At 42.1% G+C, this 16283-nt stretch overlaps 1 protein-coding gene across 1 annotated transcript in view; it reads left to right on the top strand.

Annotated features, from left to right (window-relative positions):
- Positions 1-16283, top strand: part of RFX3 (regulatory factor X3) — a 246147-nt gene that overhangs the window by 143849 nt on the left and 86015 nt on the right. Inside the window, exon 4 of the mRNA XM_066602010.1 lies at positions 11749-11846. Coding sequence (XP_066458107.1) covers positions 11749-11846 — 98 coding nt within the window. The remainder of the gene's footprint in view (positions 1-11748; positions 11847-16283) is intronic.

Below are 16283 nucleotides of genomic sequence, written 5' to 3'. Positions count from 1 at the left end.
TGCTGTACCGCGGATACAGACGGCTTCCATAGGCTTTAATGGAAGCCTGCGGGAGGCGTCCGTGCGTGAAACCTGCAGAAAATAGAGGATGCTGCGGGTGATTTCCCGCACACGTGATCCGCGCAGCAGGGAAAAAGGACATCCGCAGGTATTTAATTACCTGCAGGTGTCCAATGCATCCCTATGGGCACGGATCACACGTGCGGGACACCCACATAAATTTCAGTGGACATGAGGCCTAACTGTTATTTTGCTATTCCCATAGCCACAGGAGGGCTTGTTGTAGTGCAGCGAGCTGTAGTGTTTATTGGAACCATTTTGCGTTAGATGTTCTCTATAACTTTAATTCATTTTTTTGGAGAACAAGGTGAAAAAGCACATGAATTCTGCCATTGCATTTTGGGGTATTTTTTACAACCTTCATCAGTGCAGTATAAATGACATAACTTTATGAGGCAACATTCTGCTACCAGTGCGCCCCGTGTGACTGTGGCAGAAGAGAGTTGTATTCTAAGATTCACAAGCATGTCTCCTCCCACTTACATTGTATGTAAAACAAATCCGGTCAGGTGAGTAGAGCGGTAAGTAATGAGGGTGTTTACCCGAAAGTACCTTGGCGAGAAAACCATAAAATGTTTTGGTCGTTGCGCCATAGCTAGTATGCCTAGGCAGTTAGTGTTATCTCTGTTCCGCTACAAATTTGTAATCCACTTTCTAAATTTAAGTAAACAGTAAAAATAGTTTGTGCAACAACATTCCAGGCGCAAGTTGGGACTTGTTCTCTGTTGTTGCCCTTCACAGTTTAGACTGATTAAAATAAATAATTTTATTACAGATTGCTAAAAAACATATACCACTCTAGGGCACACCTGACATAGAACAAAAACAAAACAAACAACAGGTAGCATGCTAGATGGGTTGGTGGCCAAATTAGATTGTAATATTGGCAACCAACTCACATATACTCCAAGCAAGGTTACTGTGGGGCCGTGCACTAATGCCCCCAGTGGCCAAATAGTGTAAATAGCTCTCCCTAAATTAATAGGCTTAATATGGATGTTAGTAGCCTATTAAGTTCCAGGAATATTTGTCAAGGTGACAGTGGGGAATTCGCAAAGCCACCTCGTAATAGTGTGGTACTGGAATTAGCGGGAGCGTGTAAGACCTAGTAAATAAAGATGTACAAGGGTCCTATTTGTTATTACACTAAATGTAAGTTCGGGTTTGGTTCTCTTTATAGGATTGATTCTCCTATTTACTTTAGATGTGAATAAGGCCTCATGTCCACGAGGAAAATCAGGCCCGCTACGGATTCTACATGGAGAATCTGCAGCGGGTCCCTCCTGCCCCGCGGACATGAGCGCTGAAAATAGGAATTTAAAAGAATTTACTCATCCGGAGCGGGCGGGGAAAGCCTTCTCTTCCTCACGGCCGGATCTTCTTTTTCGGCCGGCGGATGAACTCGTCACGTCGCCGGCACGTCGCTGACGTACCGCGCGCATGCGCCGGGCACATCCGCCGAGCCGAAGCAAGAAAGATCCGGCCGTGAGGAAGAGAAGACCTTCCCCGCCCGCTCCGGATGAGTAAATTCTTTTAAATTCCTATTTTAGGTCTTCCGCGGATCCGGACGGCTTCCATAGGCTTCAATAGAAGCCCGCGGGAGACCCGCACGAAAATGGAGCATGGTCCAGATTTTTTCATGCTCCATTTTTTTTAAAATCACTTTTTTGACCATCCGCGGGTATTTATCTACCCTGCGGGTGGTCAATGCATCCCTATGGGGTGCGGATCCGCGGGCAGGAGAAGAGTCAAAATCTGCTGCGGATTTTAATTCTCCTTTTGCCCGTGGACATGAGGCCTTAGGGTTTCATTCCCTTTTATAGAATAAATTATTCAACGCGTTTCCCCGTGAATGCCACGGATCATCAGGAAGCGAGTATTTCAGGAATGTCTCTGGGGTTCTTAAGTGACACAAAAAATTGAAGCTATGTCGCTCGTCGTAGATCTTTTTGACAGGGCAGTAGCCCCCAGATATGCTCGCAAACGATGCGGGAAAGTGACGCCTTAATATCCCACAAACAGTTGGAGCAATAACCCACAGAGAAACTCATAGGGGGTGTAGTCATCAGGAGCCCAATTGCATATAGCGTAGATATGCTGCTCGCAAGAGTGCTAGCACCCACTCTAGAGATAAAGTCTTCTATAGCTACTATTTGAGTTAAGCCATTGCTACAAGACCCCCCATACCCTCTTTTGCTCAGCTCAAGATGAAAGTAACAAAGTGCTCATAGCCCTGATGGTGGACATCTCTATTGTTGAAGCATTTCCACTTTAGTTAATAAACTTCAGTTTCCAATCATTTGTGCCTAGTGATGTTGTAACCGTTGATTGAGGTGCCCGCAGGTTATTAATTATTATTACCCCTCTTGTTACTGATATCGCACTATAATGTATATTGCGTAAACCTAGTCCACAATGCTGAACACTGAGCCACATTTAGGAAAGGGGAGATATTACCCACAATCCTCTACCGTCATATGGTAGTGTGTCTAAATAGGGAATAATGTGAAAGCGCTTCATGTAGTAACAAAAGTCTCTGTTCTCAGTGGGGTAGAACTTTTGGAGATGGGCGTTGGTCTTAATCCAAAGACTGCTGGAGTAAGATGTGTCAAATTTATTAACCCCTTCAGGACCACGCCGGTTTATGCCTTAATGACCATGCCAAATTTTGGAAATCTGCCATGTTTTACACGTCCGAGTAACCCTGATATTGTTTTTTCATCACATATTGTACTTGATTTAGGTGGTTAAAGTAGACTAATATGATTTGCATATAATTAACCCCTTAAGGACCAGGCTGTTTTGTACCTTAAGGATCAGACACTTTTTAGGGATTTCACCCATGTGGCGGTTTTACTGCCCTATTTTTTTCCTTTAGCTGCCCAAATTATTTTTGCTGTGTTTGTTTTTCCCGTGACATATAGGGCGATTTTTTTTTGAAATATCTTTTTCACTTACCTTTTTTAGTTTTATTGGGGGGTAAAAAGCTAAGAAAAATGTTTAGTTTTTTTAACATTTATAGTTTTTTTTTTTTAATTAATATATTTACACTAAAATAAAGTATGGGACGGGTTCCTTATTTTGTTTCAGACGTTTTGATATATAATATGTACGGTTTGGGTTTACAGGTCGCATACGGCGACTGTTTTTGGTTGGTCTCTGCTTTGGGTTATTTTCTTTCTTATGTATATATTGTTGTTTTATCCTGTAGTGTTTTTTTTTTTAACTTATGTATGTAATTATGTTTTTTACTATCTATGTCCCCCATGACGTCATATAAGACTTCTGAGGGACATTCACATGTTTTTTTTATTTGACACTTTCCCACTGTCACTGAGGCATCCATAGGAGCCCCAGTTAGAGGCAAAAGCATCCCCTGTAGTGACATTACTCATTGGCAGAGCTGGTCAGGGTCTAGTATGACTATGCAGCTCTGCTATACCAGGAAATTCCAGCAGTCACATGACCCCCAGGCCCCCATAGTGGAAGTTATACTTCCACTTTCCCTTTTTAGTACACAGCACTCATGGAGCGCTGTGTCCTCGGGAAAGAAGAAGGCAGAAAGGGTTAAAAAAACCCTGCTGCCTTCTCCTCTGGGTTATCAGCTGTCACTAACAGCTGACAACCCGTTCTGCTTTTGAGTGATTGCAGAAGCAGTAGGCTTTAATCCCCGCCATAATTTTACATACGGCTGGGCTTTAAGCGTGGGACCAAGCGCTGTACATTTACAGTGCTTGGTCCTTAATGGGTTAAAACCCCTAAAATTAAGGAAAATGTTTTAATATGGTCACGTTTTTATACTCCCATATGATAAATGTGTATATACATATTGCACTATTTTTTTTTATCATATATATATTTCCACTTGTTTACTTTATTTGAAAGTACCTTGGCAAACATTTGCTGGTTTCTGAGCAACTCAGAATTTTAAAACATAAAGTTGAATTAGAAAGTCTCCTAACGTATATATCCCCTGCAAAACAGATCAGGGTATTTGAATGCCGCCCCTTCTAGAACTCGCGGGGTTAACAGCTCTGGCGGGTGGGTGTCAGCTTGTGAGAAACAGCCGGCACCCTTATTATATAGAGCGGGATCGGTTCCCGATCCCCCTTCATATAAACCTCGAATGCACAGGATGTAAATTTTCGTTCAGTGTCGTTAAAGGGTAAAAAATGAAATTAATTTTATCTTTATTTCTGGATTGTAGGGTCGGTTTGTTCTATGGAATGGGTTAATTTGAGGTTAAAAGTGTGGTGTTTTACATAGTAGGCTCTCCTTATCTCTTCTGTGAGTCTAAAGTTCCCAGGGAGTGATGTGATTGACTGTCACTAATGACATCATCAGGCCTGAACCAATCAGGTCCAGATGATGACACCCAAACCTCAGGCTGTTAATAACAACCCGTTTATGTGTTTTATCTGCTGTGGGAACTGCAATTGCTCGCTGACAGCATAATTTAAATTTACGTTGCTGCTGCACAGAGCCCAGGCAGCAGTGACATAAATTTACTGTGGGTAGTCGCAAAGTAATTAAGGTTCACACTCCCCGTAGTAAATTTGAAACACACTTTTTGGCTCAGCGTGAGTTAGAAAATGACATCTACGCCTAATGTAAGCTGGCATACAGTTGCGCTGCAACTTACAACAGTTCCTGGTAGACATTTGTTTGGCTGTGGAAGGCCTCATCCTGTTTCACTAAGCCACACATGCTTTTCTTAACCCCTTAAGGACCAGGCTGTTTTGTACCTTAAAGACCAGACACATTTTGTGGATTTTACCCATATGGCAGTTTTACTGCCCTATTTTATTTCCTTTAACTGCCAAAATTACTTTTACTGCGTTTTTCTTCCCATGACATATAGGGCGATTTTTAAAAAATATCTTTTTCGCTGACTTTTTCCCCCCCGTTTTTTAGTTTTATTGGGGGTAAAATGCTAAAAAAATTTTTTTTTTTTACATTTCTAGTTATTTAGTTTATTTATGCTAAAGTAAAGTAAGGGAACGGGTTCCTCTATTTATTTCAGACGTTTTGATATATAATATGTATGGTTTTGGTTTACAGGGTGCTTTTAGCCACGGTTTTGGTTGGCGGCGGCTTTGTGTTATTTTCTTTATGTATATTTTGTTGTTTTATTCTGTAATTTTGTTTTATTTGTGCGTGTAATCATGTTTTTTTACTATCTATGTCCCCCATGACGTCATATAAGACCTCTGGGGGACATTCTTTTTTTTTTTATTTGACACTTTCCCACTGTAGCTGGGGCATCCATAGGAGCCCCAGTTGCAGGGAAAAGCAACCCCTGTAGTGACATCAGTCACTGGCAGAGCTGGTCAGGGTCTAGTATGACCCTCCAGCTCTGCTGTAGCAGGAAACCCCGGTGGTCACGTGACCCCTGGGCTCCCGTAGTGAAAGTTACACTTTACTTTCCCTTTCTAGTACACAGTGCTCATTGAGCGCTGTGTACTTTGGGAAGGAAAAGGCAGAAAGGGTTAAAGACCCCTCCTGCCTTCTCCTCTGGGTTAGCAGCTGTCACTAACTGCTGATAACCCGTTCTCTAATTGAAGCCCAGGATCAGGTGCCATATATTTACCGTGCCTAGTTCTCAATGGGTTAAAGTAGCAAGAACAACTTAAAACTTTTTCCCACCAGAATTATGGCACACAGGCTATAATAAATTCTTCCCTTTTGTGTCCATATTATTTTTCTCAGCTCAAAACTTGAAAGATTACTTGTAGAAACCTGAGGCCGAGGGCACGGGGTGGAATATCTGCAGTGGAAAACACATCTGTGACAATACCTCCATAAGTTACATGTGGATTTGTCACAGATTTTGCTGTGGATTTTCCGTGCAGTTCACCGTACTCATTGAAAGGCTGAATTTTGCGCTGAAAATCCCCAGCAGACAATTGCCGTACTGCAAATATAAAATCTGCATTTACCTGTCGGTTTTACTGCAGATTCTGTCTGGATTTTTTTTATACCATTTGGATGAGATACGTTAAAATCTCCTCCACATGACTTATACTATAAATGCTGCAGGCAATTCCACCAGGGAAAATCCTCCCGCATTTACGCCATATTTGAGCATACCATAAATAAATGTTCCAACTACTCAGGATCTTTACCCTTTCCAGACCGGAATTTTTTTTGTTTGTTTTCGGTTTTCATCCCTGCCTTATAAAATAAGTGCCATAACTTTTTTTATTTTCCAGTCGCACAGCTGTATGATTCGGAAGTCTGTATCAAGGTAATAAAGTGCTACTCGGTGAATGGGGATTCAGTTGTTAAAGTATATTGACAAGTACTGCTAAGGCCGCCTTCTCATATGGTGGGATCCGTGGTGACCTGATCTGCTCACATGGTTGAAAAAAACATCAGAATTGTAACATTTTTTTAAATCCAAAAAAACATCCACAAGAAAAGACAATAACTTCAAAGCATTTCTGATGCCCTGCACCTCCTTAGGGGACTTTTACACAGAACGGATCATTCTAAAAATCGTTGGATCGTGCAAACTTGAATAACACTGTGCAACACAAGGTTTGTAACCGATAAGCAGATAGGCGGCTTATAGTAACTTTAGTGCGCTGAATTCAAATATGATATCCAATTTTTTCTGCCACGTATGGTTCTCCAGTTATGAGGAATAATGTAATCCAATTGCTGTTGTATTGTATTTTTTGGAAATCTGCCTATACAATTAATGCAGTCGGCTCGCCATTAACCTTGCCTAATAAAAAGAATATCAAAAGTGATTGCGCAACTATTTCACACCAGGTGCTGACTGAACACTATAAGGGTAGGTTTACGTAACATAAGTTGTAATTAATGAACTGTGTTTTTACAGGTCATTGGTTAGACTAAATAAAAGAATCCACTTCACTGAGGCAGAGGAATCAACTATATTTAACCCTTTGCAATCCAATTTTGGATTCAGGGTTTCCTAGGGGGCTTTCTCTTTCCGCCATTATACAATAGCGCCATCTGCTGGCTAGAGCCAGTACTGCAGTATGGGAAATGCTAGAGAGGCCCCCCAACAACAGAGCAGCCAGTAATCTATAGTAAGAGTTCCCTGACGAACGTCTTCCGACATCGGAGCTGTACGGCCTTCAATCAGAATGTCTGAAGACGTCAGACAGTGGATTGGAAAGGGTTAAATTATTTTCACTGTATCAATTCCTTAAAATATAACTTTTATTAATACTCAATAAAATCAATGACTGGGCTATTACAAGACAAACAACACAAATAAGGAATCACCACCCCAACAGAGGATGTTGAACGAACAGGTTTGAGTGGTATCTCTCAATCCAAACTGGACTGAGTATCCACTCCATTCAAGATACAGGCAACAAGAAGGCCCAAGTACAGCCACAGTATGAGCGTCCAAATGGATGTACACTGTAATGCTGTGATTAACATCATGACTTAGCAAGGGAATACACTCACTAAAGCCTATGAGATGTATGTGGAAACAACTAGCAATGAAAAGATGTTATCTACCCTTTCCCCTCTATAGGACAACAGAAAGGGTGCCATTCTAAATGAAATTGTGAACTATTAATCTGCCTGTATAAACAGATTTATCGTTCCGTGTAACAGGAGGCTTAATCAGAGTCAACCCTATGAGCTGGACCATATCCTACAATCATATCCTATGGTTTCATATTTGGTCAGAGTGAGGTCCTTGGTTTCATTTCATACTTGTGCACTTTTTAAAGGTCCCTGTACATGCTGCAGATGATCTGATGTAACCACATGTCAAACAGCACTAATCGCAGTACTACATCCAGCTGCTGCCCAGCAATCAGTGGCAATCATCATGTGGTTACAGTAGATCATTTGTGGCATGTACAGACACCTTTAAGAAGATGGTAATTGGGAGATGGAAACAACAATGGATTTAAACTACCTCTTTCCATTGATCATATCACCGACTTCATTGTCATTCGAAGTGTATAGACTAGGTGACAACGAGTGACAACATTGTAATTCCTAATTGATCTATTAAAGCAATGATAACGGATACCCTTTGGAGTTGGATCTTTAGTGAAAATGTACTTTCAGAGTTAGAAGCATAAACAAATTGAATAATGAAGTATGGTTCATCATTCCCTCCATCCATGTTTAGATACTTATCCCGAAAGTATTGCTTCAGACCTCAGATTACACATGATCACGATACACATTCATGTACGAATTTGCATCTTTCATTCTGCTCCCTACATGGAGAACTCTTCATCAGCTGGTTTGCAAATTATACTTATGAATTAAACATGGTGCAGCTCTAGATTGGGAGGATTGAGTTAGATCAGCCTGATACGAGCTACTATATTTTCAGCATTTGACGCTCATGTTATGTTCACTGAAGGACCAGGACTAGAGATGAGCGAGTATACTCGCTGAGGCACATTACTCGAGCGAGTAGTGCCTTAGCCGAATATCTCCCTGCTCGCCTCTAAAGATGTGGGGGGCGGGGAGCAGCAGGGACGAACGGAGGGGAGATCTCTCTCTCTCCCTCTCTCCTTCCCGCTCCCCGTCGCAACTCACCTGTCACCCGCGCCAGCCCCCAAATCTTTAGAGATGAGCCGGGAGATACTCGGCTAAGGCACTACTCGCTCGAGTAATGTGCCTTAGCGAGTATACTCGCTCATCTCTAACCAGGACTACTTTGCCTTTTATGCTATCAAACGGTGGGCAGTTTTTGAGAATGAATCAATTAATAAAAAACAAATTCTCATTTTTGAAAAATGCATCCCCTTACCTAACACTCAAGATCACATTACATTTTCTTGGAATTTTTTTCTTTTTAAACCAAAAGCAGTAGAAGATTGTAGGGAGGGGACAAGGAGAAGTTACATTTTTTGGTAGAATATGCACCTTAGGTGGAATGAAACTCTTGGTTTTCAATGCCTCTTGTACAGGGTGTTTCTATTGCTAGCAAACCCAAATATTCCTCAATAACTTTAATTTTCATAGGGAACTGTATAAAAAATGAATGTCGCAAAACAGAGTCTACTTAGAACATATGCTGAGAATGGTCCTCCCAACATCCAAGCACTTTTATATGCGAGTTTGGATGTAGGCGAAGACATCTGCTAATGTGATATCAGGAATAGTAGCAACCTTCCACCGTATTGTGTCTTTGAGGGAATCAACAATATGGTGCGCGGTTCTCTAATCTATTGGAGGCAACATTTGGACTACAGATGCACAATATGGATGCGGTTTTGCTTTTTTAGCAGCTCTTTGACTTATGTAATATGGAATGTCAGTTCGTTGTGAAAGTCTCGGTGATGCCGGTAATTGATCTTTCACATCCTGCACCATGCGATCAGACATCTTCTATCTCCCTGCATGTTGAATCAAAACACTTTTTTGGTTGTCTCAAGTGTTTTCACCAACTTGTGAGTTCAGGATATTGTCAGTACACTTCATTCACCATACTTATTCCAAGATGTCCTGGGACATTGTGTAAATAAACCTGTAATAATCCCACACTGTTCATCTGAGTACGTTTGTGGCACACTGAGCCTACGCCGTTTGGCAGTCACGTCTCACCGTCATGGGTACAATCTACTTCATTGAGAGGTGTGATGGTTTGATAGTCTTCGAAGAGAGAAATGACCGCATTCAAGGTACAAAATTTACAAGTCTGTATTCCTCCAAGGACATAAAGGCAACATTTTGACCAAAAGGTCTTTATCAAGTGCCATTTTGGATCTGCACGCTTTGATGAAGGTTGATCAAAGATGATGTAAGAGTGTTGGACTTCCTTTTAGGAGGAGCCTATGTGACTAATTCTTTCCTGGTGACTATATATATGAAACTCTTATGTATATGTATGCTTGGTAAAGACCTTTTGGTTGAAACGTTGCTCTCATGTCCTTTGAGGAATAAAGTCTTCTGGCTTCTGCTGCTGGCACATTGCTTGTTTCTATAGGTTTGATAGTCTTTGTCTAGGGCAATTTTCATAGGGAACCCTAAAAAATTATTAGTTATTAGACTTGGCCACCATGGTCTGATTATCTAGATATTCTGAATATGCCGCGATTCTTGACCTCCTAGAAAAACCTTCCCTGAGACACACCAGGCATTGTTATCCCAAACACCTATTATATAAACAAGAGTTAATTAATTACAGATAACAAATAAGTCACCACTCATTATTGTATGTTGTTTGTTTACTTCTTTGTTTGACACTTGTTTACAAAACCTCTCTAAAGAGCCCCCTGCATGGGGTCATTTTCAGCTTTTCATTATGTATAAATATATGAAGACTAAATAAAACCTTGTGAAACTAAAAAGTTGAAGTTTTTGAGGAATATTTGGGTTTCCTTGAGAGAGAATCACTGGTATGGAGGCGAGATAGTGGTGAAACTACTACAGTATGTTTTAATAGGGTTGTCCCACCAAATGAAGTCCAAGTGGTCAGCCCCCCTACAATATCTGATAGTTAACCCCTATTCTGTGAATAAAAGATAATTTTATTTTATGGGACAGCCTCTTCCACTGATTCATGTTTATCCAAAATACTGAAATCTATACATTTTCAAGATTACTGGACCAATGAGCAAGAAAAAAAATGTATCTACCGGTGTCTTGTCTCCCTCCCCTAAATCCTCTGCAGAACACATGTAAAGGCACAAGTCACATTTTAGAATCATTCCTACCTTTCTCTTCCCAGTGATGTTGCAGTATATTGCCCTACTGATATCGGACAATGAAGAATCTGATTTTTAGACAATATTGTATTAAAAGCGCATTAGTGACTTTTTCATCAACTTTTTTCCCCATCATACTGGATTATTTGACTTTATGAACTACTGAGTACAAGTCTAAAGGAAGATTATGGTTCTATATGCTGTATACAGAAAACACATTTTGAAATATCAGATAAGAAAATAAAGGGGAGCCCCTCATTTGTAACCTCCCCCCTCCCCCCCTCCCCCCTAACCTTTATACTCTATGGAGGACCCATGACATCTGTGATTTGTGGTATGCTTGTGCGGGTGTTGTTACTAGCTTGCCCTGCTAATTACTAGTGATTGCTGCTGGTCCAACTGTTAAAGTTGTTAAAAAAAGCTCCGTTTCGAAACAAAACTAGGTAGAGGCGAGAATGCAAGGAACATATTGAATGTGCGCGGCTTAAACTCTGAACAGATTATCTCCGTAATATAACGCTGCTTCCATAGACATCCAATGGTAATGTAAAATAAAATGCCACATTCATAGCTGAGAGAAAGTAGAAGGTACAAATTTTGAAACTTTTGTGCGACCCCATTTTCGGAGACATTGGAAGTCTTTCTCTCTGTGTCTTTGAGTGACAGAATGTACATCTGGGGACACAACGTGACCGTGTTATACAGATCCTGGCATTTTACTTAACACTTCACATTTGTAGAAGTCGTTTTCTTGTGTATTCCAGTCCTTTCTTTAAATGCTCCTTGGAGGAGACTAGATGTCTTGCTTTTTAATTTCCATAGACAGGGCAGCTAGATACAGATGGCAGCCTGTGATGTTGTACCACCTTCTTGGTCATGATAAGCATGCACAGTTGACTAACGAATATGAATCGTCTTGCCCAGGTTCTCTGTCACTGTACATAGAAGAGGTTTAAGTTTCATTGTGCTTCTTGTTTCTTCCCCATTGTGAATGATGAGTAACCATGGACTGGTATCGTTGTAGGTGCAGCAGGTACAGACCGTACAACAGGTGCAGCATGTCTACCCAGCACAGGTACAATACGTTGAAGGAAGTGATGCCGTCTACACAAATGGAGCAATGTGAGTTCTTTAAATATGTTTCTATACAAGTGTTGATCTTGGTTTTGTAGTCCAGACCTCCATGCACACCTTGGGATGTGTCCTATGATGTAAATAAGGCTTGGAAGGTAAGGAGTTGGAAAACTTGTGACTTCAATGCAAATATTGGTTGGGGCGCCATATGGATAAATAGTTACTAATTAGACACAAGAGAGTAGAAATTCAACAAGGATGACGTTAAGGCCTCCTTCACACGGGCGACAAAGTCGCGCGATTTTGTTGTGTTGTGGCAATGCTACAAATCACATGTATGTGAAGCCCATCCTTTCTTATGGGTTACTTCACACATGCGATGTTTTGTAGCATGCGACATCCCGACACAAAAACCTTGCGGGTCCCGCGATATGCACGCGACTCATGAGGTTTTGTAGCCTACTTTTCCCTATGGAGCCTTCCTCTCTGTTGCAGCACACGAAAACGTGATTTTCGTGCAGCGCAATGCAACTTTGACAGTAGTAAATCCCACTGTCAAAGCCCTAACCTAAGCCCTAGCTGCAGGAAAAAAAAAAACAAAAGTATACATCACCTTAGAAGCACTGTCAGCCCAGCTGCATCTTCTCTCCGGGTCCCCTGCACTATTCTCCTTCATCTTTTCTGGCCGTAAATTTAAAAATCCCTGCCTCCTGGAAGCACTGGCTGTGATTGGCTGACACTTAGCCAATCACAGCCATTCATTGAGCGCTGGATCTGATTAGCTAAGCGTCCGCCAATCACAGCCAGCGCTTCCAGGAGGCTGGGATTTTTCAATTCCCAGCCAGAAGAGATGGAGAAGCCCAGTGCTGGGGATCGGGGAGGAAAGTGCAGCGGAGCCACGGCCAGCGCTTCTAGGTGAAGTATCCTTTTTTTTGTACAGTTAGGGCTTATTTTCAGGGTAGGGCTTATATTTCAAACCTCCCTTCTGAAAATCCTCGCATGTGGTGCTAAAAAGTTGCGCGACTTTGTAACGCCAGCTGTGGTTTGTAGGGCTACAAAATTGCGGTATTGCAATGAGAAGACGCAGCGATATTGCACGGACCAGCAATGCAATAGCGCTGTGATTTTCTTGCAGCGATTCCGTGTCGCCTGTGTGTAGGATGCCTAAATCCTGGAATTAAGTGACCCTATTGTCTCTATTATAGTGCCTTCTAGTGGTAAAACAAATACATCCGTCTTTGTGCTGCAGAGTATTCACAGGGAAAAGGCTCATTTTCTTTTACTATCTCGTTAGCCGTGTTATCACTGATGGATCCTGCAGTAGTTCTTCTCTTTTTTCCTATGACTACTTTTCCTCTTTTGTTCTTAAGAGGTGCAGTGCTGTAGGGGTTTTGTGTGGATCCACTTCACCATTTACATCAATTTGAGCCAGGGTTTTGGTGCATTTGCTGTAGTAAATCTGCGCCATTGTTTGAGTTTATGTGCAGCTACTCGGTACAGTACATAGTGCCCAGTATAAAAAATTCCTTTTGCTATCAACATCTTGGTTACAACGTGCCCAATTATCATTCTACATTGAAAGTACCCAATGTGCAAGAATCCTTATAGTAACTATCTAACACCAATAGCTTGGGGCCTTGTTAGCCCAAAAATTAATGTGGTATTAAATACTCTTGTGTAAAAAAGACAAAAGTATTCTGGAAGTGACACCTTTATTGACTAACCAGATAATAAATCCTTAGGGATGCTTTTAGGCATGTTTTTTTCTTCCCATTTGCTATACTATTATCCCGCTCTTTTTAAGTGTAAATTAATGACAACATGTCTCTGCTCTGTTGTGCACTGTGTGTGTGTGGGTGAAATACTGTATTACCAGATATGGCCACTAGAGGGCTCTCTGACAAGAGGCACCTGACAGACGTTTGTGAGACTGTTGCTGTTGAGGAGCAGCCTTAGCCAGAGCAGGATGTTCATGGGGTTCTACAACCCTGTCTAAGAAAGAAGAGTGACACTTCTGTATTGCAGCCCATGGGTGCGTAATGGACTGAGTCTTGATAAAATGAGGAGTTATGGCATTAGGCCAAATAGAGAGGGCAAAAGTTAATGCTTCGTAGGTGGCCATGTGGTATGGTGGTGCTTTGTGTAATGTGTAGTGTGAAATACTGTGAACCGTTGCCGAGAGTAATAAAACTGGCAGGTGCCAGACTTTAAAGAAGTTCAGGGTATAAAAGTGTGTTCCTGAGAGTGGAGCCAACCATTTTCAGTGGAGAAGATGGCGATTCTGAGTAGTGACTAATCCATTACTGTCAATATATATGACATATATAAAATATATATCTGTTGTCTGGTCTTTATACACAACCAAATGACTGGACAAATCTGCACTGAATTCACTACATGGGTAAATCAGGGGCTTTGGGAGGTTTTAGACCAGGTTTTGGCTCTCTAGGGACTACTTTCCTCAACATATTCACAAAAAATGCATCGACCAAACAACTGGACCAAAACTGGTAAAAAGTTTCACCAAATTTGAGCACTTTGGAAGGTTTTAGACCAGAGTTTAGCTCTCAAGCACCTGCTGTTCTCAACATATCCTCATAAATTCTGAATACAAAAGCAAATATTAAAGGGGTTATATGGTTAATGGACAAGCGCACTTCAGTAGGATCCCCTGTATTAAAACGATGTTAACAATACTTATGCCTCCTTGACCGTCGGGATCCAGCACTGCAGTCCTCCTGTGGTCCCAGTGATTGTTTTGATAGATGATGTCACAGGAAATCAGGTGGCCGCAACAGCAAATGAGAGGCTGCAGCATCATGTTTCTGAACTCCTGCCATCATTGTGTTCAGGATATAATCGCTGATGAAAGGAGAACATACGGTGACGCTGCAGCCTGTCATTCACTTCAGCGTTCCTCTGATTTCCTATGATGACGACTGTCACAGCAATCACCGGGACTACAGCAGGACTGTAGCACTGGATGGATCCAGACAGCTGCAAAGGGGCTAGTTCACATTATTATTTTAACATAGAGGGTCCTATTAAAGCGGGCTTGTCCAGTAACTGGACAAGCCCTTTAATTACTATTTCTTCGGTGTGCCAATTTCTGCTCACAACAACGCAGCCATCTTTCTTCACTTAGGGCTTAGTCACACGGGCGTTTATTGCCGCGATTTGCGCATGCGCATGCGTCCGGCGACTTTTTAAAACCATTGCTTTGCAATGGTATCGGACACATGAGCGCTTTTTATGCGCTTGTCCGATAAATTAGAGAACAGAAATCGCAGATCGCACCTATCTGCGATCTGCGATTCCTGTTCTCTTCTCTATATGCGCTCAACGGGGCCGGCGGCAGCAGCGCCGACCCCATTGAGAACATATAGAAGACAAATCATTCTTCTCTGCCACAGCTGGAACAGCTGTGGCAGAGAAGAACGATGTTTGCCCATTGAATTCAATGGAGCGGCAATACAGCCGCTCCATTGAAAGCAATGGGCTGCCGGCGTGCGCGGGGTTAATTGTCGGGAAGGGGTTAAATATATAACCCCTTACCTGCAATGCATCCTTAAATGTGAAAAAAAAAAAAAAAAGGATGTTCTCACCTGCTCCCGGCAGCTGGAGATCCCGGCGGTCGGCCTGCAGTGGGTGTGAAGGAGGTGTGACTCAGGCTTGCCCCTGATTGGCTCAGCCTGAGCCAATCAGAGGCTGAGCTCAGTCACACCCATTCATGAATTCATGAATGGGTGTGACTGAGACTTGCTTCTGATTGGCTCAGCGCTGAGCCAATCAGGGGCAAGCCTGAGTCACACCTCCTTCACACCCACTGCAGGCCGACCGCCGGGATCTCCAGCTGCCGGGAGCAGGTGAGTACATCCTTTTTTTTTATTTTTTCACATTTAAGGATGCATTGCAGGTAAGGGGTTATATATTTAACCCCTTCCCGACAATTAACCCCGCGCACGCCCGCAGCGCTTGCATTCAATGGAGCCGCTGTATTGCCGGCTCCATTGAATGCAATGCGCTGGACAGCTCCGGCCCGTTTCTAATGAAACGCGGCTAGGAGCAGATTTTCGGGCGATTTTTGGGCCGATTTTTCGGCGCCGGTCACGCGATTTGCGCATGCGCATCCGTCATGCGATGCGCAAATCGCGTGAAAAAACGCCCGTGTGACTAAGGCCTTACTGTGCACAGACTCTACTTTATTATGTTGGCTTCATGTCCGTAGAAAGCGATATTCTTAACCACACACACAACAACAACAAACCTTTACATAACATAAACCGGTGCGGAGCCCGGTAATTAAAATATATCTGTGACCCTAGCCTGATGAAGAAATTTTCATAAAATTCACATATGTTGTAAATTTCTAGAAACCCTTAGGGTATATTCACATGTTGCAGTTTTTAGCCCAACTACAACAAAGCCACACCAAAAAGCATAATTTTGCAGCGTTTTTGCGATACAGTGAAAAAAAAAACGTGA

This window comes from Eleutherodactylus coqui, chromosome 5 (genome assembly GCF_035609145.1).
Source record: "Eleutherodactylus coqui strain aEleCoq1 chromosome 5, aEleCoq1.hap1, whole genome shotgun sequence".
Taxonomy (NCBI): domain Eukaryota; kingdom Metazoa; phylum Chordata; class Amphibia; order Anura; family Eleutherodactylidae; genus Eleutherodactylus; species Eleutherodactylus coqui.
Note: the sequence above shows the minus strand (reverse complement) of the source record. Positions and strands in the feature narration are given on the sequence as shown.